The sequence below is a fragment of the Carassius auratus genome, unplaced genomic scaffold, assembly GCF_003368295.1.
Source record: "Carassius auratus strain Wakin unplaced genomic scaffold, ASM336829v1 scaf_tig00216437, whole genome shotgun sequence".
NCBI classification, from domain to species: Eukaryota; Metazoa; Chordata; class Actinopteri; order Cypriniformes; family Cyprinidae; genus Carassius; species Carassius auratus.
The window spans coordinates 181,552-207,441 of record NW_020528572.1 but is presented as its reverse complement, the minus strand read 5'-3'; the positions used below and the strand labels follow the sequence as shown (position 1 = coordinate 207,441).

The window sequence follows — 25,890 nt, the reverse complement described above, 5'->3', positions numbered from 1 at the left end:
TGATTTATAAGCTTGTTTCCTCATGGGGCCAAAAAATGTAACGTGTTTGGATTTTGGAAATTTCCAACTTTGTGGGGACATTTTTTACCCCATAACAAAGTTTACCGGGACCACACAAACACACACAGAAGTCCTCAAAAAGTTAGTCTTTCTGGAAAAATTCAGGCATTTAAGCATAAGCCCACAGATCAAGTTTTGTAAGAAGTAAATAAAAAACATTTGACTGTTGGTTATTAGTTTATATACTTACAACCCAAATTTTTTTTTTCTCAGTTCTATTCATTAATAGGTGTTATCAGTTAATACATCTTTATTATATTCATATATAAAATGCCCATCCCTACAGAGAACCTGGTTATTCATTGAATGAAATGAAACAACTCCAGCTTCAATCAGACATTGAATGCTTTAATTGATCTGAAATAAGATACAAAAAAAGTTGTGGTTTTAACACACTACATTTTTAGTTCTACTCGACCTCCGTTCACATACAGCTTTTTTGAGGAGGGATTTGAAAGCAAGTCAGAAACACTCTCAATAATATTTAGCTTCTGTTCCAAAGCCCACCACTTAGTCTGTGCTCTAAGAACTGAATCTTGTCATTTCTATACTACAGTATACAGTAGCAACATTTATAATAAGACCATAACAGCACCAGAGTACTAGAACTGATCTTGGCTCGGAGTCCTACCCTGTCTGTAGTGGTCTTATCTACAATCCCAGATCACCCATACACATTACATGGATTAGTTTTTTCACAGTATCATCTCATGAAAAAAAAAGAAATATACTGTGGGAATCACTGCTTTTTGTGAAAATAATAAATTCAGTCTCTTAGAAATAACTTGTTCAAATAAAAATACATTAACTCAATATTCCTTCAAACCAGGTTTGGGTAAAAAGTAAACATTGTGCAGTAATATTTTAGTTGAATGAACTTTGGTCTTTGACCTAAATTACAAACCTCACACCCGCTACACTCATGTCACGCAAATCTCCCAAATCCACGTCGCTGCTTCTGAAGCTTTTTCACACGAACTCTATCTGTGATCTACACATGATTCGGGGGTCAGCAAACCTGCACAATATGAGAGAATCACAACCACACTGGACTTTCCAAGCGTACACCATTCAAAGCTGCACTGATCTGTTCCGTTAAGGCTTGCATTATTAGTTTCCTGTTTTGCCATGAAAAAGTACCAAGTTGCACATTGAAAATAATGGGTGACAGAAAGACAGACTTGATTTAAACGAAGTGCAAAGTTGCGAATTCAGATGGATTTGAGTCAAGAAGAAACTTCTAGAGTTTATTTACAAACCATTAGTGTCATTACTTCACACTCAACAAGTTTCACACTCTTTCTTTATTGATAAAACTCATCGTTTTCTTCTTGGGTCATTCAGCTACTCTCACTCTTCTTCCCCTGGTATTTAGTTCAGGAGATCAGGCAATTGAATCATTTTTTGCCTTACATTTTTTGACAAAACTGCTCACTAACTAAAGAGATGCTCTAGGTGAACTACACTGGTAGAAAACATTTAGGGCTTATTCAGCATAGCCAGTAATACAATGGTGATGCAGTGGGTCAAGACACCATTGTGAAAAGGTTGCAAAAATGGGAGTACAGGAGTTACAGTAGACATGCTTTTTCTTGCTCAGTCCGTATCTATTACCATCAAGTTGGTCACACTGAACAGGTTTCACTCCAGCTGAAACAGACCAACGATCTACAACAGTTCATTTGTTGGGCAGGGGCTGTGTCGTGACCATCATTGCTGATTGGCTGGGCTGTTTGTCTTCCTCAAACGCTGCACGCTCCGCTGACCTGTGACGTGAAATCCTGATCGCAGTGACTCTGTGTGGTTTGGGTGAAGATCCAAAGAGGATCGCTGTGAAGAAACAACTACTGAAATTGCAGATGCAGTGAAGGAAGTGTTACAAAACATTTAATGGAGGACTTTGACAAAAAAAGTGGGCTTGTTTGGGGGGAAAAAGGTGGGTCTTATCAAATTAAAGGGTGGGGCTAAACAGGAGGGACTAGTCACTGATAGGGTGATTGGTATCAGCGGTTGGTCTCTCTGGTTCATCTCATCTTTCTCTGGCGGAGAAGATGAGCGTTTCGTCATTGATCCATAGCTGATGAGTGTTTCTTCTCCTCTATTTCCCATTTAGTTGGTTCATAAAAATTATCATAATGTTTATATACTAGCGTATTAAGTTAAATCTAGAATTATATCCCTATACACCTCCCAATGCTGAGATTTTAATATTTCATTCGCATTTTTTCTCTTTTTTTTGTAAAAAGAAGGGTAACTGCACACAGGGCAGCTTTGAGCCTGAGGCTGGACTGCAGGGTGAGCGATACAGTGGCCACACGGTGTTGACACTTTAAAAATGTTTAGTTCTCCTTCTTGGCTTCTATATTGCCGTAGCTGGATCCTGTCTTCTTCACTTCTGTTACACCGATGAGCCGGCGAACTGCTACAGAAGCTGCAGAGAGAGAAACAGTGACAGCGAAGTCACATCAGTGGCTGGATAATGATATATAACTCATGACATCTAAACAATTGTGCAGGAATTTATCAAGTCTGCTAATTTTTTGTTTTAATCGTATGCTCTAATGAATAGGGTATATTCAACTCTTGCACTTAACAAATGCAGTTTACTTTAATGTTTCGCCACACATTAAATTGTAAAGCTATTTACTGGTTAAAGGTATTTCTTTAAATAGTAAATAGCTTTTAGTTTGTGCCATAGTCAAACATGGCAAAATCCTCCAATCAATGAATTGTAGGGAGAGAAGGTAGAGAGATATATATATATATATATATATATATATATATATATATATATATATATATATATATATATATATATATATATATATATATATATATATATATATATATATATATATATATATATAATCCTACAATCATCAAAACAACTAATAACACACTGATGAATCTCAATTATTGCTAGACAGAAGCAAACAATATTTATAATTAAGTAGAAAGGGACAATTTAGATAGTTTAATGTTATTTATTGAAGTATTACTTCAAACCAGTGGTGCAAGTTAATCTTGGTAACAACAACAAAAATCATGGTTTCAGCCAGCAGTTTTCAGAGTGCTAAAACTACTGCCCAAAAACATCACTTAGCGCTTCTTTAATGGCATGATCTGTTTTATGCATACAACATAGATAAGTGGATGCACTTTACCAAGGACAAAAATGATGCTAAAGCAATATGTAAAATTTGTTTGCACTTTAATCACCTGAGAATATTACACTCTGAACAGCAGACAGAGTTCAATTACCCAAACTTTATTCTCAGTAAAGTTTCTCAGACTATTTTGTCATTTTAAAATGTATACAACCACGCAGATCTCTACACTAACTGATATGGAAAAACAACCCTTGTAATCTATAATTCAGTCTTTATGAATAAGCTACAAAAACCACTACAAGAATAGAATACATGAATAAAACAACGACTGACCGACAACGAGGAAGATCATAAAGCCAATGATGAGGAGGGGAGAACCGCTGACAAAGACATCCCAGGCAAAGTTAATAAGTGGAGAGAGCAGGAGAGTAGCCCAAAACAGGAAGTTCAGCAGTGTCCAAACTCGACGTTTGGGTTTGATGGTGGGACCAGGGTAACGGCCTTCTTTCTCATAGTGTTCTTGTAACGCATCCTTGAACGACAGAGACGTGAGATGAATTGCAGCGCACATTAAATGCAATGAATCAGACGCAAAATAAAACAATAACATCTGAACTCAAAAAACACAGTTCAAATAGAGCCTGAGCTTCATACTTTCTCTTGGTAGAGCTTGTGTAACCAGATAGCACACTCCTTCTCATCATCAGGAATCTCCTCCACAGGAAAGCGCCTGCAGAGACAACAGTGAGGTCAGAGAAGCATGACACACTCCAGTAGAGGGCGCTGTCACCGCATGCAGCACAGCAGAAGAGGAACAGATCCTCTTCGTTACAACCTTAATCCAAATATTTAAGGAGATTTCAAGTCAGCAATAAGACACAAAACCCTCAAAAGCTTGTGACTGAGAACTTGGACACTCACACTCGTTTATCATAATATATCCTTAAATTCAAATCTCACGTCAGATTTTAGAATTAAAGCAGCTAATGAGAATCAGGAAGACTTCAGCTCCGTGGCTCACCTGATGCTCATGTCTGCTTTGTATTTCTTGCCGTTAACGATGCCCAGCAGGGTCGGGTTCTGCTTGTCTTTGAAGTTCAGCGTGACATCATACACCGCTTTCACTGTTCAAACAGAACGAATACATTTTGATGTCACGGAATGAAATGTTTGAATGTTCCAAAAATACAGCGTATAGAACTTTGATGGATAGTTCACTCAAAAACGAAACTTCTGTCTTCGTTTACTCATTCTGATGTCATTCAGCCTCGCGCTTTTGTTTATGCAACGGAAGTCAATTGCTACTCAAGCTACCGAGATTCTTCAGAACATCTGTATTTATGTTCCAATGAAGAAAGTCATACGGGTTTAACTTCATGAGGGTGAGTTAATAATAACAGTACATAACTTTCATTTTTTGGTGAACTATCCTCACAAATAGCCATCATATAAATTCAAAATACTGTAAATAAAGTGTCATGGAGAGTCGCATGCCAGTTTTGCAGATCTTTTGAACCTTTCTGAAGCTTGAAACTCCCTATTCACTATAATTGAATGGACAAAGTGACCAATATATTCTTGAAAATATCTTCTAATGTGTTCCAAAGAAGAAATCAACTGAAATGATGACAATTTGTTTTTGGTTCAACTCCTGAAGTAAATAATGTTTCTAATCTAATTAAAGATTCAGAGCACCAGATATCATTCATGTCAGGATAAGAGGGGAAGAAGCTCAACAGAGTAGAATATGAATTGAGCATAATTGGCATGGAAATCAGGAGGATGGATAGCATGATTCATTCATGATGGCCCATCTGCAGTCAAATCAAGTTCACGAGTCCATTTCAGTCACCTCTTTAGAGGAAAGAACCATCCTGACACAAGTAATCTGTAAGTGATGTGTTTTAAACTAACTACTGCACCACAGAACACAATCACAATACTAGATATGCATCACAATTGTAATAAGCATCATGTTGTGACATGCGTAGTGATAACATCATATTGTTTCATCAAACAATGGCTTGTTTTATTTACACAAGGTTTAAAAGTTTGAGGTGTGTCAAATTATATTTTTATATTGTTTTTCAGCATCTAATTGATCAAAAGTGACAGTAAAGATTAAGATTGGTACAAAGTGTAAATAAGCTGGAAAATAAACTCACAAAAACAGCAACATAAGTGTTTTTAAAAACTGATAATATTAAGAAATGTTTCTTAAGAAGCAAAGGATCACGTGACACTGAAGAGTAAAGATGCGTTGCCAAATTTAAAAATAAATCTGCATTTAAATTACAACATTAATATTGAAAATAACTTTTTTATATTGTAGTATTTCACTATAATAATGGTTTATTATAATTTTGATGAAATAAATTGCGTTTTGGTAATCATTTGTTTAATGATCTTAAAACTTCTGTATGGCAGTTTATACCTGAAATATAGTCTAAACTCACAGCCTATATTTAGACCGCAGGTGACAGACGGAGAGTCTCTCGACAACTGAGGTGGTAAATGTGTGGGGATTTTCTTATGGCAACGCGTCAAGAGTATTTTGGGAACATGTGAATTCTAGGAAGAACATTAGTTATCACCATAACCACTAACAGCATCATGTTACGGATAACTGCTCTCGGTCTAGGGTCTCCGATAAGTGGACACTTGGACATTATTATTAGACACCAGGCTGGTGGAAATCCAAAAAAGCATCATGAATAAGGAAGTTTATGTGTTTGGACATGTTCTCTTTGGACCACTGGTATTTTCTACTTTCAGGAAGCAATGTTTGTCTCTTGTAACAGGATAACACAGAGCAGCTCTGTGACGGTGATGGAGTGTGTGGAAACGTTTTTCTGACCTGTTCCCTTCAGGCATTGCATTGTAGTGGTGAATCCTTTGGTGCGGGGCAGCAGGTGGTACTTCAGTTTCGGAAGGCCCTTGCTCTCAGCCACCTGCATGCTTATCTGATGTTTATTTTCCGTAAATCTCGTTCCTTCACAGTACAGAAGAAACTGCCAAACAACACACACACACACACACACACCAGAGGATTGTATTTCCTAGGTCAGTGTTAAACACAGTAATCCTATCACTTCGTAATCTCTGCATCTTTTTTGCCAATGGAAACTTCCAATCAGAGCGCTTTATAAATGATCTTACTATAATAGAAAACATTTATCCCAAATGCACATAAAGGAAAAAGACTACTGGTTAACCAAAATCTGCCTGTTAGGAACTGAATAGTTCTGAACCATTACAGAACATTTGCATGGGTTTAGAGATTTACAAACTGGATTTGAGGATGTGGTTAGCCCTACAATTCATCAAATACTCAGTACATATCACCATGCTAAACAGAAAAGGCTCAGGTCATTCCTAAAGCTCTGCTTGATTATCAAGTCATCAGATCATCCTATTCACTCATTGTACTCACCCACATGCATTCTGGGTAATCTCGGAGACGGTTCAGCCCACTGAAGACAGTTTCTCTGTCCTCCTCCCACTTCCGCTTGCAGAAAACAATTTCCAGGAAGTACCACGTCCAGCCGATCAGAGGAACTTTCAGCAGTTCGTGTTTAGCCAGAACCTTAGAACTCTGGATGAGAAAAATCAAAGTGAAGGGAGGATAGAAAATGCAAAAATAATTCAAATCATCCACTCAATCAAAAACAAATAAAGCCAACATCAGAACTTATCCAAGAGAGGAAAGACAAATAGATCTCCTGGGACTGATCCTCACGGTTAATAAGATTATTAAATACAAAACAAATATGAGTGGTGAGTTTTTGTTATTGTTAACTATAACTACTGAAAAATATTTTATTTTATTTAAATAAAATAAACAAAAAACTAAACAAAATGTAGAAATGTTACCATGAAAACTAAGTGTAAAAATGTGTTATTTAATTGAAATTAAGTTATTTATTGGAAAAACAAATAAATTAAGTACGTTGAATTACTTAAACTATTAAATAGAAATATTATTAAAAAAATAAAATTACAAAAGTTCATAAATTTACTATAACTAAAATTGTAAGAAAAAAAAAAAAAAGAAATAAAAATAAAGCCAATTCAAAATTTTAATAAATAGATACATTTTGTATATATAAAAAATTAAAATAAATAACACTGCACAACGCATAAACTGACCAATACAGGTGGCTATAAAAGAGAAATATGATATTGTAAATAACAGAATTACGCTCTTCAATGAATGGAATTTCACTAATGCCCTGCAGCACCCAATACTATTTTCACTTATGTGCATACAAGTACTTTTTAAGTTTTATTTACTGAAAAGTACTGATTTGAAACATCTCCATATAACTGAATAGCATAATTTCACCCAGTATCCATGTGAGATATGATTTTTGTTCTTCAGAAGAATATCTTAGCCACTTTCTAATATTACAAATCAAAGCATCATGTGCACAATTTTCTCTTAAGGAAGCTACATAAAAGAAGCTAGTCACATTTATCAGCTTCCATTTTAGTTTGGATGATTTTAATGCACTCATGTTTTTGAGACACAACTGTCACACCTCAAATCTTAAAGCACCATCCCTCACAGCTTCTCTACGGCGTCTTCACGGCTTGTCAGGACTCACCCCCAGTACGCCGTATCTCTCACACATGGTCCAGCCACACAGGAAGTCGATCTCATAGTTATGGTTGAGGATGATGATGACGTGCTCTTTGCCGAACTTATCCACCGTGGCCTGATCGGTGTACAGCGTGCACTCTGTGCTGGACCACCATTCTAACAGCATCACCAGCTCTGTTAAGAAAGCAGTAGAAAAGTGTGTCAGGCAGGTATTACGCCACCACATGCGTTAGGATGATCTATATCGTGACAAGCGCCATGCAAATGGTTGACTGGATTGCTTCTGTTTATTTAAAGCATCTGATAAATGAATAAATGTAAATGTAAAGGCAAATAAATTTGAATTGGATGCTGTAAATTGCTTAACACAGAAAAAAGTTGATTGTCATACTCAGCACATCATAATAAATTTCTCTCATTTTTTAATATGGGCTGGCAATTCTTTTTGCCAATTATAGAAAACATGGTACGCCTAAAGAAAAAAAGTTTAAAACACTAATTAGAGCGGTTTTATTTTCTAGCAATAATCATTTAATAAAATTTTCTTATTAAACAAAAATAAAATACATCGTAATAGAAACCACATGACAGAAAAAGAGGAAAGTTTAAAAATACTTTTCAGGGAAATTTTATGTTAGATAATAATTGCTCACTTGATCTGAAACCAAAAAGCATTAAATCTGTATGCATTATGCATATGTAACATGCAAGACTAGTCTGTGCATGTGACGTCTAGAACACCATGTCTCGTAAATGTTACATTACAACAATAATGGCTTCTTGTCCAGTAACCTGCAATGCACAACTCGTGAAGGCAAATAAATAAATAAATACATAAATTAATAAATAAATAAATATTATATATAATGCAATAATTGTTACCTATCTTTGGAATAAATTCACTTAAAAGTAAACATTCTCATTAACAAGGTAAACAAAAAGTACTTGCTATAGAAGTCTATAAAAGCATATTCAGAAACACTGAGCTGAGGACAAACAAAGGACTCACGGCTCCATAGTGAGTAGGAGAGTCTGGTGTTGATCTTGCGGTACAGCTGTTTGTTGAAGGGCCACAGCACACAGGTACACAGCTGGATGAAGTTGATGATGAGGCCGCTCACCACGAACACAAAGCCAATCAAGAGCTGCAGGACGAACAGACTCTTCAGCCACGCCACCACACCCATGACTGAGAGCCCCCTCCACACACACACACACACTCACTCACCCACCCACACACACACACACACACGCTCACACACACACACTGCTAGAGGACAAGAGAGACAGAAGAGATGCAACATTAAAACTTACTCATATAATTAAGCAGCAGCCTACAGGCTTTTTTATTATTAGGGTTTATTTACATTACACTAGGGGTCTTCAAACTTTCTAAGGCCGAAGAACCCATGGGGGCAGGAAGACTCCTGTTACATAATGTATAAATTTAGTGGGTAACTTATTTTTATTAATTTTTTTACAGAAGTTACATGGACTAATCAGACAACTATTTAAAAAATAATATATAATAGTGCTCTAACTTGATTGGACAATAAGATTTTGCATATAACACCATGAAAACTAGTGATAAAAATGGAAAAATATCAACAAAAGAATAAAGCTAAACTGCGTCAGTATATATATATATATATATTCACATATATAACGCAATATAGAGCTTGAATTCACTTTATGAATATCTGCAAATATGTAATTATGGACTTGTGCAATTTTGGAATTTGTAACGGTCAATTCTGTTGCCCTCTGATATTCATGTTTAAAATGTTCCAACATATCATTTAAGTCATCAAACTAAATATCATGAAAGTTTAACTCACCACAGCGGGTTCGTCTCTACAACCCTCTTTTACACGGCCCTTCACTTAGAACCACCGACCTGAGAGAAAAACAGACAGAGCGCATTTAGAGAATTCATGACGGCCCGAGCCATAAATGCAACAGTCACCAGCCACACATTTAGTCCGGTTTATTTTTACTGCCACATCTTGTTCCAACACACAAAAATCCACTGTAAAGTAGCCAAGGGTTAATGACCACAGACCACATGCACCAGCACTGCACACACGTACAGCTGCACTGCACACACACACCGTGCACAAACACACACCCTTTCACCCAGTTGGAGGAACACCAAACACCTCCTACAATTTCCCTTTCTCACTTGCATGCATTGACTGCCTCAATTTCACAACCCCCCCAACAGCAATTCTCTCTCCATTATTATTTGGCAACACCTCACCTCAACAGGACTTGTCATGCACAAAAATCCTACTCTGAAAGACAGTATCACACAAACACTCATTGGATCTAAAGGTCTCTCATTTGAAAGCTTATCAGGCTTTAATCTCCCAGCACTGCTTAATCCGATAACAAGACAACAACTGCAAGTCAAAAACTGGAGTAATACTCTAACAAAATGAGCGCTTCAGCAAATTTATTTGCTAAATAATCTTTTAAAGCACTACTAAGCCAAATGCAAAGAGAGGACTGAAGCTCAATGCTTCCTTGCAGTTAAATCTGATACTCAGTAGGAAGTTGCCAAACTACTGCAACTGGCCACCTGGTAACCTGCAGGAGGCCTGTCTGACCCCATCAATACTATCATTTTTCTCAGTTATTATGCAGTGCAGTGTGTTGCTTGATCTGTTTTTGTATGTGTAAAATCACTGCTGTGAGTTGGGAGCTAACAAAAGTTTATGGTGGATTAGGAGAGTCTTACGATCTCATTTGTAGGACGCCTTACAATGCTAAACAGTGAGTTTGAACTCAATCTGAAGATGTGAAAACAAGCATCAGATGACAAAAGCAAAACCATCTTATATTATCAGGTAAAACACTGGAAAAGTGGCTATTCTAACTACCGTAATACTTCTAAGCTAGTCGATGATTCCTGTGAATTAGCATTTATCACAAGAGCAACTCTGCCAAATGTGCTGCCTTTTTAAATAAACAGCAAACAATCGTGTTCCAACATGGGGGCAGCTAGAAACCAGCGAGTAAAAGTTTAAACCCGACAAAGCTTCAGCTCCTCTACCAACACATCAGCCAAGACAAACAGAACACAAACATCACTAACCTGAGATGAAGACCCATAGGAAGTTTAATGAGTTAACTGTGACTTTGGAGTGGACCGACACGGAGCAAAGGAAGAACAATGAGAGAGGGAGGGAAGGAAAGAGTTGAACTCTGTACTCCTATCTACCACCGCACAAACTGAAGTAAACTTTGGAACTTTACCAAAGTGTGTGTGTGTGTGTGTGAGTGAGAGAGAGAGAGATCAAGGGAATGGCAGAGTGCTCTGAATGCCAAAACCACCAATGAAAGGTTGGTGTGCTGCACTAGGTGTGTGAGAGGGAGGGTGTATGCACATTCTGAGGGATCACCAGATCAATTTGTTGGAGAAGAGTATAAGAAATACGAGCAAAATTAGACTTCACTATATGATACAGTTCGCACATTCCACTTTCTCCACCAAACTATATGTGACCCTGGACCACAAAACCGGTCTTGTGTGTCAATTTTTCGAAATTGAGATGTATACATCATCTGAAAGCTGATGTTATATTTGGCCAAGATACAAGTATTTGAAAATCTTAATTCTGATGGTGCAAAAAAAAAAATCTAAATACTGAGAAAATCACATTTAAAAATTCTTAGCAATGCATATTAATAATCAAAAATAAATGTTTTGATATATTTACAGTAGGAAATGTACAAAATATGTTCATGGAACACGAAAACAATCTTAACCTTAATATCCTAATGATTTTTGGCATAAAAGAAAAATTGATAGTTTTACCCATACAATGTTTTTTTGGCTATTGCTTAAAATATACCCCAGCGACTTAAGGTTTTGTGCTCCAGGGTCACATATGCACTACAGACCACTAGTGGTTCACCAATATATAGCCAATGTTGAGATTTCAGCTCTTTTTAAATGATTGGCTTCTGTAGATAAGTTTTCCGGTTTGCCCGATGTGTTTGTGGGAGTGGGACTTTAATTTTGACAGCACTGAGAATGTCAGCACCCGAGCACACAAAACTCCCATTCACTGTATTTATTAGTTTATTTCCTCGGTTTAAATTAATGAATTGTTATACAGAACTGATGAACAAGAAAAGTAAATGATGTACTAGGCATGTAACGATGCACCCTGAGCCAGTTGAAAACGGTTGAAAATGGTTGAGATGTTAAACGAATTTTGATACAACTGGGGGTAGGAGTTTATATGATTTATATAAGTATATATTTTTGAGAACGGATGGTCTTTAGAATAGTTTAGATGGTATTTTCTTTTCACCTTGCCTATGTATAATGCATATTAAAGTGGTGTTCATAACTGTGGTGCGTCTTTGTTTAAAGTTGCAACCAAGGAGATGCTATATCGCCGCTGTTCAATAAGCGCCACCTGCTGTCAGAGAGTGAATTTGTGTTTTCATTCAGCTCATCTGCTGATTTTGTTTTGTGCAGATTAGTTTAGAACTATATTCAGGGGCTCCATGGTTTCTGAGCATCAATGAATCTGCTTTTAAGTACTTAATGATTGCTATTGGTGTGCAAAGAGACTTTCAACCACCGTAACAAAAAATGCTTCTAAAGACAATCACCTATCGTAGCTTTAATATGGTTAGTGGGTGTGAACCACATTTTCTACTAAATGAGAGACAAAATACTGCAGAAGACTGTCTTAGAATGCCCTACTTTACAGTCATGATGAGTGAATATTGTAGAAAAAGGAAGTGAAATTTGGCTGAGTATGTGACACCATACTTGGCCAAACTACACTTCACTTTCCTCACGTCACTTTCTTTCTGCATTAAACCCATCCAAGTGCACACACACACACACACACACACACACACACACACACACAACACAGAGCCGTGGACAGCCAATGTCGTGGGGCACCCAGGGAGCAGTTGGGGTTGGTGCCTGCTCAGGTTAATCAGGTATTGAAGGTGGAGAGATACCACTCCCCCAGCGACAATCCCTACCGGACCTGAGACTCAAAGCCAGACCAAGATGATTTAATGCAATATGCCAAAAAAAAAACTAGATACATGTAAGTTTATATCTGTTTAACTTGTTCCTCATTCACTTTTTAGTAGCATGACAGCTACACTGATAGGGTGGGGGATTAGAGATGGAGGGATCATCCAGCTTAGGAGTTAACAGCTGTCTGGCCTGCATCATCAGACAGCCTGGGGCCATCTTTTTCCAAGATGGACAAAATAGATCTATAAAAAAAAGGCAAAAAAAAAAAAAAGCTTCAAATTTACAGAGTGCAAAAGAAAAAAAATAAACATCCACAGTGTAACAATACTTCAAAAAATACACAAAAGAGGAAGTTAAGTTTTGCTTCAGACGGTAACACTTCCACAGCAGATCAATTTTCAGATAGACTTCAGCTAACAATTTGGTATCAGCTCATTTGACTCTCTGTGAAGCTTTAAAGCGAAGAATATACAGGCAAAAAAAAAAAAAACCTGAGACACTGTGTGGCCTTTCAGTTGTTATAGAGACAACTGTGCAACAGATGGTCACCATAGTGCCCTAAACACCCACAAACATGACAGGCATGCAAATAACTACAAATTAAGGTCTTACACCGTGTCCTAACTACATGCAACGCCGCGATAAAAGGTATCTTTTCCATGTCAATCAGAGGTTTTGTCCTAACTAGCTGCAATGGCGACATGCAAAATTTTTAATTTAGAAACGTTTCTATTTTTGCGACGTCTCGGCTGCAAAAACAACATATAAACTATATGACAGTGATATGCAGGTACTGATTATGTGTGTTATTCAATGTTAACATGTCTAATGTGAATTTGAATAACTTTTTTCGACTATTATAACCTGCCAACCAATGAGTGTACTCCATGGCTAAGATGGTATCAGTCACTCAGTATGTACATTTAATGAGGTTAAAAAGGTTTAATATTTAGGAATTAGGTTATAAACTTATCCATTTCAGTGCGAGTGCAGTGCACTTCCAAAGAGAGCCCGCCCATACACACTTCTGATTGGCTGTGATATTTGATTATTTTGTGTGTGTCTAGTGTGGACACCCAAATTGCTTGTCGCTTGAATCTTGTCACGATGCGTGTAGTTAGGACACAGTGTTAGGCAAGTATCTTATTTGACCTTTGCCTGTCTCAAATCCAATAACCTTTTACATAAGCAGCAGGCGGCCTAATCAATCCACTGATGCACTTTAGCCAGACTCACCAGTAGGCGTAGTAGGCCACTGCCATGACCACTAACGCCCCACAGATTCCTGTGAAGATCATCACAGCCCCCTGGTTCAGCATCTTCACTTCTACTGATAGGCCTTCAAAGCAGAACAATTATGAAATTAGCCTCCTCTGCTTTCGTTTAAAAATGGACAGGCGGTCCTGTTCTTGACAAGCTTGGAGACAGATGAAATGAGAGTGCAGAAAGTACTCCTGAAAATACTTGGCAAAGTAAACCTTTTAAAAAGTTGAAAGAGGTGGACAAGGTCTCGCTTTGGCTACAGCCACATGCTAATGCTAATCCCACAGAAGGAGAGCACTTTTATGATGATGCAAGCAGAAACAAAACTAGATCCCATTAAGACAGCAGCACTCAAAACCACACATCAGTGGACGTAACAAAGGACAGTCTTCCAATGCTGAACTCCAACTGGATGCTGTTACCATCTGCTATCCCAAATTCCAAGCACAGTTTGAAATGATCGAATCCTTAGCAAGATGCAGCAGTCTTGCAGCACAACGTGGATGTAGCGGCAACCCTCTGTTAAGCCAGAGAGAGCAGTTCTCAGCATCCTGTGTTCCCTCCTCTTCTCTAATCTCCTCGGGATTAGATTACCAATGATTAGCACTCTGAAGCAGCACCCTGGATAAGTCACATTGCATTTACTTCAACTAACTTCAAGCGATTGAGCTAAGTGGGACAGGACAGTGGTGACTTCCTTTAGCCACCAGGAGGAGCCTCTAGGGTTAAGCCCACTCTCTGGCATTTAAATGATCTTGTAAAGGAGGCATGATATGTTTCGATAGTGATTCTGGAGGCCTGTGGGTGCTGTAGCATGCTGGACAAGCTTGCCCTGCTGTAGATCTGTGAACTTGTTTTTGGCATCCAAGGTCAACAAGGCCCCAAGTCCAGTTTAGATGAGGTGTTGACAAAGAAAGATCTGGCAGGTCATGGCCCAAAGCCATGAATGCACAACTGTATTACTGGCATAAACAGAGAACACAAAGTGCCAAAGGCCTACATCACACAACAGCGTTTCCTTTTTTATCTGTTGTGCTTCTGTTGCTCACTTCATCTCATTTCTTCTGGCTTCTTTCAACTCAGTCTCCATCTGTCTTTGATTATACTATGCCGGCGATCCCTGTATACATGCATTAAACTCAGATTCCTCAATTCTTCCAATTTCAGAAAGGTCAGCATAACCTCTTCCAGGAATTTATGTGCAATGGTGACGGTTTCTCAAAAGAAATACCGGTAAATACCTTAGGTGCTCCACGATCCATACTTGGAGGGAAAAAGGACAAAGAATAATCACCTTTCTGATGTGATGATCACCTGGGAAATATGAGGACAGAAAGGAGCAAAAGAGCCATACTAACTTGCATCTTACATTAAATGCTGAAAGTAAGGAAGATTAATGAAGGTCTTGACTTTTTTCGGGGTCAGCAATGAATCAAAATGTTAAACTAGGGATAATTACAGTTTGTGTGATGTGAGATGATCTTTTGTTGCTGTACTGTATCAATGGGAAAACCCTTGCAGAGAGTCCATATATTCTTGAATGTGTAATGTCCTGTGTACAGCTGTTCTTAGTTGTGGCCTAGTGGTTAGAGAGCTTGACTCCTAACCCTAGGGTTGCGGGTTCGAGTCTCAGGCCAGCAATACCACGACTTAGATGCCCTTGAGCAAAGCACTGAACCCCCAACTGTTCCCCGGGCGCCGCAGCATAAATGGCTGCCCACTGCGGGTGTGTGTTCACTGCTGTGTGTGTGTGTGCACTTTGGATGGGTTAAATGCAGAGCACTAATTCTGAGTATGGGTCACCATATTTGGCTGAGGTCAAGATGTCTAAATCTAAATCTATAATCAAATCAGTATCTTACACATACAAACAAACAAACACTTCTCAGAATTCTTTAAACAGCCATTTAAAAAAAAAGACATTATCATTACAAATTTCATCCATTGAAAATGTTCTTTCATCTCTGCATTTCCCCAAACTTCAGGATAAATATTATTCTGTACATACATTTACATCCTTTGAACAGCACTTTTTTTCTTTGCAAGAGCTCCCCTTAGATATTGATTAATAAATACATCATGAAAAATGTCAGTTATTTTTGAGACTGTGTCTCATAAACTTCTACATACTTCAAGTGTCAACCAAAATGTATACAAAAGATGAACATTAACAACAGACAGAACTTTTGAAGTCAGAACTGCTTTGGTTAAGTCAAACTTTGACAAAGGACTCAGGTCAATAATTGTCATTTGGCCAGTGCACAGTGTTTTCAATCCTAGTACACCAGGGGTCTCACACAAAGGCTAATCCTTGTACAAGTACAAAACATATGCCAAACAGCACCCACACATTGGCATTTATAAACATACAAACAAACCTGTTACCTGACCATGCATATGCTCACTTTGGCAACCAATTTTCCAGCTACAGAGCCTAACTACTCTACTGAAAAAAATTCCAAAGCCTCCAAGCTTCCAAAGTTTCCATCCTTCCACCAAAATACAGTGTCTGCATTCTTTGGGAAGTCATCCATTGATTGGCTTAAAAGTTATAGTTAACATATATAATAAATAAGGTATACATAGAGTTAGCAACAGCCCTATAGAACTATGCAGTGTTTAATAAACCACTGTTTGACTAAATTCTTCTGAGGTGAAATTTAGTGCAGCCTTGTATCGTGATACGTATCGTATCATGGGATCTGTATTGTGATACATATTGTAACTTTGCTGGTGATACACACGCCTAGTGATTCAAACCTTGAAACCATCAAGACTTTTATCCGAGACTACATCCAGACACTTGTCAAAGACCAAGGCAATGCAAGTATAGTAAACTAAACACTTCTCATAGCTCCACTCCGTTTCTCTAATGGCTTCCTTCATTCGGTCTCACTTGCCCTTCCCCCATGTATGAGTGATTATATGTTTGTCTGTTTAGATAAGTAAATAAAACTTTTGGTGCACAAATTACAACAGCGATTATATCACCGTTTTGTGAATAATGTTCCTTTTATGATCTGATCTAGCTACATTCTCTAATGCAGTGGTTCCCAAACTTTTTTGTAGAGAAAAATATTTTTAGGCGAGATATGCCTGTCATATTTTCTTGTCTTTTCAAAACTCTAGACGCAACAAAGTAAACACTGGAAATCCAAAGGTCCTTTGTGTCAAAGTGCTGGAGATTTGACGTGTCGCACCGCACCACAGCAGAGAACATCACTATATTCTACTTATTTTTGTCACATTGCGCCGCTCTCATTTGATGTAGACACATTGTTTTGGTATATTCATTATCTGCTTTACGTAGCTGGCAGTGACAGTATTTTCACAAACTTTTAAAATACATAGGCTACTTAGAGCATAATCATGCATCGTTCATTTATATTTCTACGTGGCTCCCTGCAATACAACTCTGATTTTTCAAGTGTGTCATCTAGTGGTCTGTTATTGATACAACCATAACTACTACAACTGATAACGGAGCGCTCAAGCGGGTACTGCGAGTCATGTTGAGGTAATTAAAATGTCAAATGAATATTTTGCGTTCAATTATTTACTTATCAGGCAAGTGGCCTAAGCGGGAAGATTACACAGTGTAGTCTTTATCACCCTGCAGAGTTTCTCTTGCAAAATAATCTGCTGACTGTACACTATCCCTCAGCCTTGCCGAGACCCCCTTGTCATGGCTCTGCTCCCCAGTTTGGGAACCACTGCTCTAATGTATTTAATACTGTAAGTTATTTTCTGTAGCCATGAAAATATTATTTCTTAGAGTTGATATGTACGTTATCTGGATGAACTGATTAGTAGATGACAATATTAATTCTGTTATAGTTACTACTGGCAGCTGATATAAATAAATTACAATTAATGATTTATATACATTTCCCTTATAAGCCAATTTGCTACAGTGTTGAAGCAGTCTTTAAATGTTAAATGGCTAAATCCCATTTTACTTAGAAAATTAAATGCAAAAAAAAAAAATTTAAAACAAATTTTATGCTTTATTTATCAGGGATAACCAAAATAATTCTTTCAATTGTGTTTGCTGATTTTAATTAAAAAGGCTTTACCAATAAATTAATGTGAAAAATTTACAACGGTGGCCAATTTGGGTATCCACGTAAATCTTTTATTCATACAAGTTTCAGGTGACGGTGACGAACCAGGCCGCTCACACGAATCACCGATCTTGAGAAATAGAGATGACATCTCTTGCTCACAGATAGTAGAAGAACAGTGCAGACACAAAACTTGTGTTTGGATTCAGTACTGTACAATCCAATTTCACTGTACTGCACAACATCACTGGTTTTCCTTCCCTCCCAAGCCTCAACTCGCAGCACTTTAACAACCTCAGCCTTTCCAACATTGTGTTCAATGCAGCAGCAATTTAACAACATTTGGATGAAACCCCAGATCTGTTCAACTGTGTTGCTTGCTGTGGTGAGGAGATTTCCAATTCTGTTACTTTTCCTGATATAGACATAGTATTGCGAATAATCTTACAAATGAAGTAAAACTGGCAATTAGACACTATTTCCCTCATATCTCAAATCACAAAAAACTGAATAACCAGAAACAAGCAAGCGGCCTTCAAAACGAAAACAACATCCTGCGGCCTGCAAGTCATTATGGTGTATGTCAGTCAAGCCGTTTTTACAAAACAGAAGATAAATGCCCTGTTTGCTGTCCAAATGAAGCAGGGACCTGTTAAGAGGATAATGTCAAGGCGTCACTGCTAAAAATCTCTGACCCACATTCTAATCGTGAAAAACGAAGTTGCCCAACAACAATGTGACTACATGCCCCCAATCAAGATGGGGTTGCTGTTATCTACCTCAGGTGCAAAGTAATAGTGTTAGGTTTAATTAAGAAGCTGTATCAGGTTAAAGGTAATGTTAGAAAGGTTCTGTCTAACTCAGAGCAGTGTCATGGATACACTGTGTGACATATAAGGATCAAGAATTTATATCTTTATTTAAAAATCCTCCCAAAGGCATGCAATTATACATTACTCCAGCACAACAAAAAGTACCAACGTTTGAAAATGGACTACTCATTTATAATAAACAATCTTATTTACATGAATTTTCTAATTAAACCTGGTCAAAATAACTGATTCAATAACAGCTTTTATTCTGAGCCAATACATTATTGCTCTAATGAAGGAGGATTACAAAATATTGTTCATGTGCCAAATGGCTGGCAAAGAATGACAGGTTTGGATTTAAGACCAAAGTATAGATGAATGGCACTTAATAAAACAAAGTTCAAAGCAATGAAACAATTTTCCAATGCTTTTGCAACCCATTAATTGACTGGCCAAAACAATATGTTGAAATTAAAATACAAAAAAAGAGGCAGACCTACAATTTTATTAATTCGTTAATGTAGATCCAAATTCATGAAGTGAGTTTGAATCAGACCTAATGAATGTCTTGATGTGCAATTCAGTGAACTCATATGTGCTTTTGATACACTAAAACCAAGCCAGTTCATAATGCTGTTCATACATTACTACATGACTATAGCCCTGATTTCCTGTTCACTAACAGTTAATGAAGATCACTGACAAAAGCCTGAAATCAGAAGGAAACCAGAGCTCGTCCTTGTGAGTGACAACTGGCATGTTTGAATAGTCATAGAAATTATCTGGGATAAGTTCGATATGTCGCTGTAGTTCTAAAGATATTTAGCTTGTTAACTTTGCAGATCTGTCTGCGATCCAAGTCCTGTAATGTGAAATGTGTTTTGAACGGAAGTGACAAAGCTTTGCAGTGTGAAAACAAAAAACAGCTACCCAATGACTTTGAAAGTTGTGTAGTGTAAGCAGAATAATACTCAAAGTACAGTCATATTAACCGTTGTTCAGTGATTCTTCATAAGTGAAATCCACTCTTTTCAATAAGAATCCACGCAACATGTTCAAGTTTGTCAAAAAATAAATATTGCCATGTGGACAAACAGAAAACTTTTTGGCTTAAAAATATATGAACTGTGCTCCATACATCACTACACTATCTGCAATAGAAAATGGACCTGATCGGTTTGCAAGATTTTGCAGATATGTGGCCGCACCTTTATTTGTTTGGAATGAATCAGATTACACTGGTAGTGCTCTTTGATTTTGATTGACTAAAAAGAAATTAGAAGAGAGACAGCTCTAACTTTGCTGTAAATTCAAATACTCTGGCTTAATATGGATGGAATAGCATACTACTCTTAATATTCCTGCAGCAGCCTGTGGCAAAAAAAATAAAGGCTGCATGCTATGACAGTGTCTGAATTTTGAAGAGCATTTTAGTAATCAGTACCTTAATTCAAGCTTGAAAACATTTAACGGAACGGCGCAGAATTCCAGGTAGCCTATTGTAAATGTAACCGGTTCTTCTGAATTACAATAATAACAGCCTTTCAAAAAAAGTCAGAAAATGTAAATAAGCATATAGTAGGAACAATTTTACATGTTAAAGACCCAAATGCAGTTACACATATGCGCTGGAATTGTATAAAAACACGACTAATGTCAATTATAGTGCATAAGTAAAACCCATTCATCAACTACAGTGAAGACAAGAGCCCAGCGCTGCATCTGAACTCGAGTAACCCCGATAATCGCACGACAATGACGTGCACGCGGGTCGAGACTGACACACGGTAACCGAGTCATAAACACCACTCATCTTCAGCGGTGCTAAAGCCATATGCAAACGACTGCTGAGTGAACACGATTTATATCAGCTCATGCAAATGGAGGAAATACCTATCTTAAACGGGTGGTGCGTGCGCTGTCAAACTACCTTGCATTGGTTACTAAGCAGTGAGCTTTGTGAAGTGCCCTAAACACGCTGTCTATAAACCGGCCCCTGCAGTACAGGGAAAACCTCGAGCGCGTGCACAGCACCAAAAATGCATTCAGTACAAATGCAAAATAATAAAATATACGGAGAAAACACAGGGTTAAGCAATGGACGCATGTTACCTCCTGTCAACGTTAATAACAGCATTATTAATATTAATCGGGTTAAGAGTACAGTCATCGTCTAAAGCGCGCGGCGGCACGTTGCATGCGCGTGTATTAGCGTTACCTGCTTAAATGTCATCAGTGGGTCTGCGTGGAGGATTCGTGCTTTTCCGCTTAATGCGATGCAATATGACAGTGCTGTCGGAAACTGGTACCGAAGCCTCTGGGTTGCTGCTCAGATGTGTCGTTATCCATCCACGCACAACACATTGCATCTAGTGGTAGGACTTCCTGTCCCTCTTCGACGGGAAACAATGGCGTTTTGTAGTTCCTTCGCTCTCAGGCTGCTGTGAGACGCTGACCTCGTCAATAAAGTCAATCTGGAGAATTAAACAGACTTACATTTTTTATACTATCAGTTAGTCTTCTTTAAAATCAAGTTTACCTCAAAGATAGTGCAGAAGTTGCATTTATACCATGGACAAAAAAAAAAAAAAAAGGTAGGCCAGATTTACTGTACAAAAACGAAATATGCATTTGCACAGGGATCATTTTATAAAAATATTGATAGCTAGGTGTGAAATTGTCGTCCTAGATAAGGATTAATTAGTTAAATAATTAAATATGTACACTGTCATGACTTCAACAAAGTTTAGAGTTGCAGAAACCATATTGGTGGCTCAGAGCATGCAAAATTTCTGGCTTTTAAGCTGTATTATGTGTTTACAATGATTTTTGAGCTGGCTTGACTATGCAAAAACACCTTTGACGTTTGAAGCTGAACTACCACAGAAGTGTCAATGCTGCAATATTTTAGTATGGCTTTTTTGCTCCATTGTCTTTACACAGAATTTTGAGACACATTAAAAATGATAAAAAGCATTCGTTTTTCTTAACATCCTAAGAAACACACATACAACATTTAATATAATACTTTGTTTTTATTTATTGCATTATAACATACATACATTATAAATGTGGATTTGTACACTACAATCTTTATTGTTACATATTATATATAAAATATTCCGGATATGAAAACAAAGCACTAAAAACTTTACCAAACATTTATTTTTTAATTGTCTTTTCTGACCCCATTCAGAACGGAAAACCAAAGAAAGAACACAAAACAAACCAAAATTATTTCTGATACCAACCATGTCAACAGAGAGGGAATCGAAATGAATTGTGAAGCACTGACATGTCACTATTAGAACTGTTAAGAGAGACATATTTACAGAGAATTAGAATGATGCCTCCAATTGTTGCCCTGGCAACATGCCCATTATGATGTCACTGGAATTCATATTTGGCGTTCTGTGAGAAGGACACATTTTCAAGTGTATTTTTCTCATGTACTCTTGTCGTAGAATCTTCTATTAAACAGTACTGTTGTGGACAAGAGTACATTACAGCAAGCACAGTGGTTTTAAACACTCATTTTACACACGAAATAACGACTCACACTGAGAGACCAAGACACATGGACTAATTTCTGTCAGATTCCATCGATTTTTAAAGATGTTGCATCCTCAGAAACTATCCTGACTCGCACCTCAGTCCACAATGTGAAAATGAAATGTAACAAAAATGAAATATATATATATATATATATATAAAACCTACTCAATCCAAGAGTTATGGAATTCGCAACTAACGTGGAGAATAGCTGGATATTTTGAGCACTAGTAGGCCTGAAATGCTTTTGTATATGTTGTAAGGCATTCAATGCCTTGTAATGGAAGGCAGCTAGTTATACAAAACTCTGAACTACAGATGACGACATATACATTTATGACAAATAGGTCCAAGCGTTTAAATCGTATCATATGGAGTCAGGACATCAGATTAAAAAAGAACGGCATTAAGGGACCTAGTATACTGAAGATCGCTTCGTTTATGGCCTAAATAATGGTAGTGGAATATTTTTTCTCAGATGATAGAAGCTCTATCCACTAGAAGGAGCTCAGCGTCATTTGGTCAACTTTGATCCACAGTCTTACAATAGACAGCACATAATTTCCACAGACCGATATACACTTAACAAATATTATGTATACAGAACAAACAAAAATGTAGTTCATGCCAAATGTTCTTGACCACACTTCCCTCATGGAATGCACTAGACATCACTGCGAAAAATAATATTTGGTGACCGACTAACAGAGAAGAGACATCCTTCTTTACTTTTTTCTGATAGGGTTTCTTATATCGGGACACACTTCTTGTTTAATTAATAGTAACACAAGTGTGCTTTCAGTGTTAGCACTTTGTTAATATATTTAAAGCAACTGTATGTAGTTGTGTGTATTTTCTAACTTTGGAGCCCCCTACAGTTAAGTTAGTAGAATTCACCGTCGTAAATATACATGCATTTGTTGCTACCATAAAGCAATCCTTCCTTTTCATGGGAATTCATACCCGCTCACAAATTTACATACTCCCAGAACAGACGTTTGAGTGTGAGTGTGTTTAAAAGAAACCAAAGCCATTCACCTTAGTAAAATTCAGTTTACAATACAAATTGGCCCATTTTGAAACTCATTTCAAGGTGAAATCCTACATACTGCTGTTTTAAATATAGTTAACATGCATATTTTGCTGTTAATCATAAGATTAACGGTTCACCAAGGCATCTCCATGAAGAAGCAGCTTTTTTGCCCTAAACTTAACCTGCACATTAAACAAATGGTCCCAGTACAGTTCATTCAGAGACAGTGATGTCATGATCATCTGTATACCAGCTCACTGTCTTTATTCATAAAGGCTAGACTTGGCTTTTCTTATTTTACTTCCCTCCCCCATTTATCGCTTCACACCCTCATATTCCTTCGGAGAACACAAATACTCACACACTCACAGTAGAACCATCCATTAGTCATTCACACATACACATACGTAATGTACAAGTACACATAAGAAGTTAGATAACAGCTCGGTAACTAATGAAAAGCTGAAGCACAAGCCCTGATTAGTCCTGCACATGGCCATCTTTTTTTTTTTCTAAGGAAAATAAGATGAAAATGTAGAAGTTGAAGTGGATGAACAGGGCTGAATCTCATGAAAGAACATGCCTCGGTCATATTTCAACCCAAAATAATTGAAATTTTCTTTAATAAACTGCTGATTTTTACAATCATTACATTAAATAAAAAATTACACTCACTTTAAGAGTCAGAGTTATGAAAGTCTTAACTAAGGTGAAGAATAACTGGTTTTTCTGCGCACTTGTAGGCCTTAATACGGTCTAAGTTGAACTATTTTTTACAGTTTATAAATTCTAAAACTATTTTCATGACAATTAATATATCATTTTGGTAATGCAAAATACGATTAATAATTATATTTAATAAAATACTTATACATCATGCTTTTGATGTATTTTTTTTTTTTACCAATTCAGGGCTGATTTAGATGTAACTAATTATCACATTACAATAAAATGTGCATAATTGGCACCAAAAAAAAAAAGTTAGAAAAAGATAATGGGCCTAAAATGGGCTTTTTTTTTCTTTTCTAGTTCGTTCTCATTTCTTCTTTTGATTTTGGGGTTTAATGTGACATGGATATGTTTTCGTGAGATTCACTCAGAATGATCAGAGGATGAAACGATGGATAAAAGAAATGTGTTTTGGAAGAGCATCAGTTAAGTGTAAAACAGAAGTCAAAAATAATACTTGAGAAATCCATATCTAACTGTGGAGTGTCATGGAGAATGGCGTATATAAACAGACGTTGCCTGAATCAATCTCCTTATGAACTGAACAAAGGAGAACAAGTTTGATGAAATATATAACTCATCTGCCTTTTATTATCTTCCACAGCTTTGTAACCAGAAGGCACCATGTTCTCGGACACGGTGAGAGAGAAGCAGGCGCAGGTCCCAGACAGCACACATACACAGCTACTGTAAATCAAGGCATTTTAAGAAGTTCCCTCAGTACTTCAGACTTCATACAAGTCTTTTCCTTATAAGATATGAAAGTACCATCAAATAAAAAGTTAAAACTACTTTTAAAGTTTCTTCTGCTTGTAAAAACAAGTAGATTATCAATGCAAATACAATCAGTTCAAAGCAAATGAGATGATAATGTTAGTTACACTTACAAACAAACATGAAGTGAAATGCTCGATGCAAAATGAAATCAATGGAACGAGAATTAAATCATATACACATGAGCAAGGCCAAAAATGTTTACGGTCTATCTCGCCAAAATCATCAACAAGTCACAAAATACAGCAGCGCATCTCTAAAAATAAACAATAAAACACATTTTAGACACAAGTTGGACTCTTACACAAATGAGTGCTTTGGGTCTGTAATACACTTTTAACAACTTGTTCATTTTTGAAGTTGGCTACAACACATCTTTTCAAGAACCACAGAGAACAAAGCTTTCTGGGTAAATCTCACCCAAACTAAAAAAAGGCAAAGCCAAACTAAACTCCCAAATCTAAAGATAAAAACAGAGAATTAGATTTTGCGTAAAGAAAAATATTTTGAATGAAGAAAATCTATGTTTAGGACTGAAATTGTTTGTATTGTGACAAATAATCACATTTTATCACTGAAAAAAAAATGGCGACAATAAAAAAAAAGTAAAAATTATAGGATACACAAACCCGATTCCAAAAATTTTGGGACACTGTACAAATTTCAATATTTTATTCAGAATACATCACATATCAAAAGTTTAAATTGAGAAAATTTCATCATTTTAAGGAAAAGTAAGTTGATTTTAAATTTCATGGCATCAACACATCTCAAAAATGTTGGGACAAGGCCATGTTTACCACTGTGTGGCATCCCCTCTTCTTTTTATAACAGTCTGCAAATGTCTGGGACTGAGGAGACAAGTTGCTCAAG

The 25,890-nt window shown here is 37.1% G+C and overlaps 1 protein-coding gene across 3 annotated transcripts; it reads right to left on the bottom strand.

Moving 5' to 3' along the window:
- Window positions 1–387: 387 nt before the first annotated feature.
- Window positions 388–21,327, bottom strand: LOC113098212 (1-acyl-sn-glycerol-3-phosphate acyltransferase gamma-like). Of its 3 annotated transcripts, none has more exons than XM_026263203.1 (10): window positions 21,148–21,327; window positions 9,612–9,670; window positions 8,783–9,043; window positions 7,778–7,947; window positions 6,604–6,765; window positions 6,028–6,181; window positions 4,192–4,294; window positions 3,825–3,900; window positions 3,504–3,702; window positions 388–2,491 (listed from the first exon to the last, which is right to left on the bottom strand). In XM_026263203.1, the coding sequence occupies exons 3-10, from the start codon at window positions 8,958–8,960 to the stop codon at window positions 2,400–2,402; spliced, it is 1,134 nt and encodes a 377-aa protein (XP_026118988.1). In that variant the 5' UTR covers window positions 8,961–9,043; window positions 9,612–9,670; window positions 21,148–21,327; the 3' UTR covers window positions 388–2,399. The 3 variants fall into 3 exon arrangements, with proteins under 3 accessions (XP_026118988.1, XP_026118990.1, XP_026118989.1); XM_026263205.1 differs by lacking the exon at window positions 21,148–21,327 and adding an exon at window positions 14,027–14,572; XM_026263204.1 differs by lacking the exon at window positions 21,148–21,327 and adding an exon at window positions 10,871–11,048.
- Window positions 21,328–25,890: the final 4,563 nt, after the last annotated feature.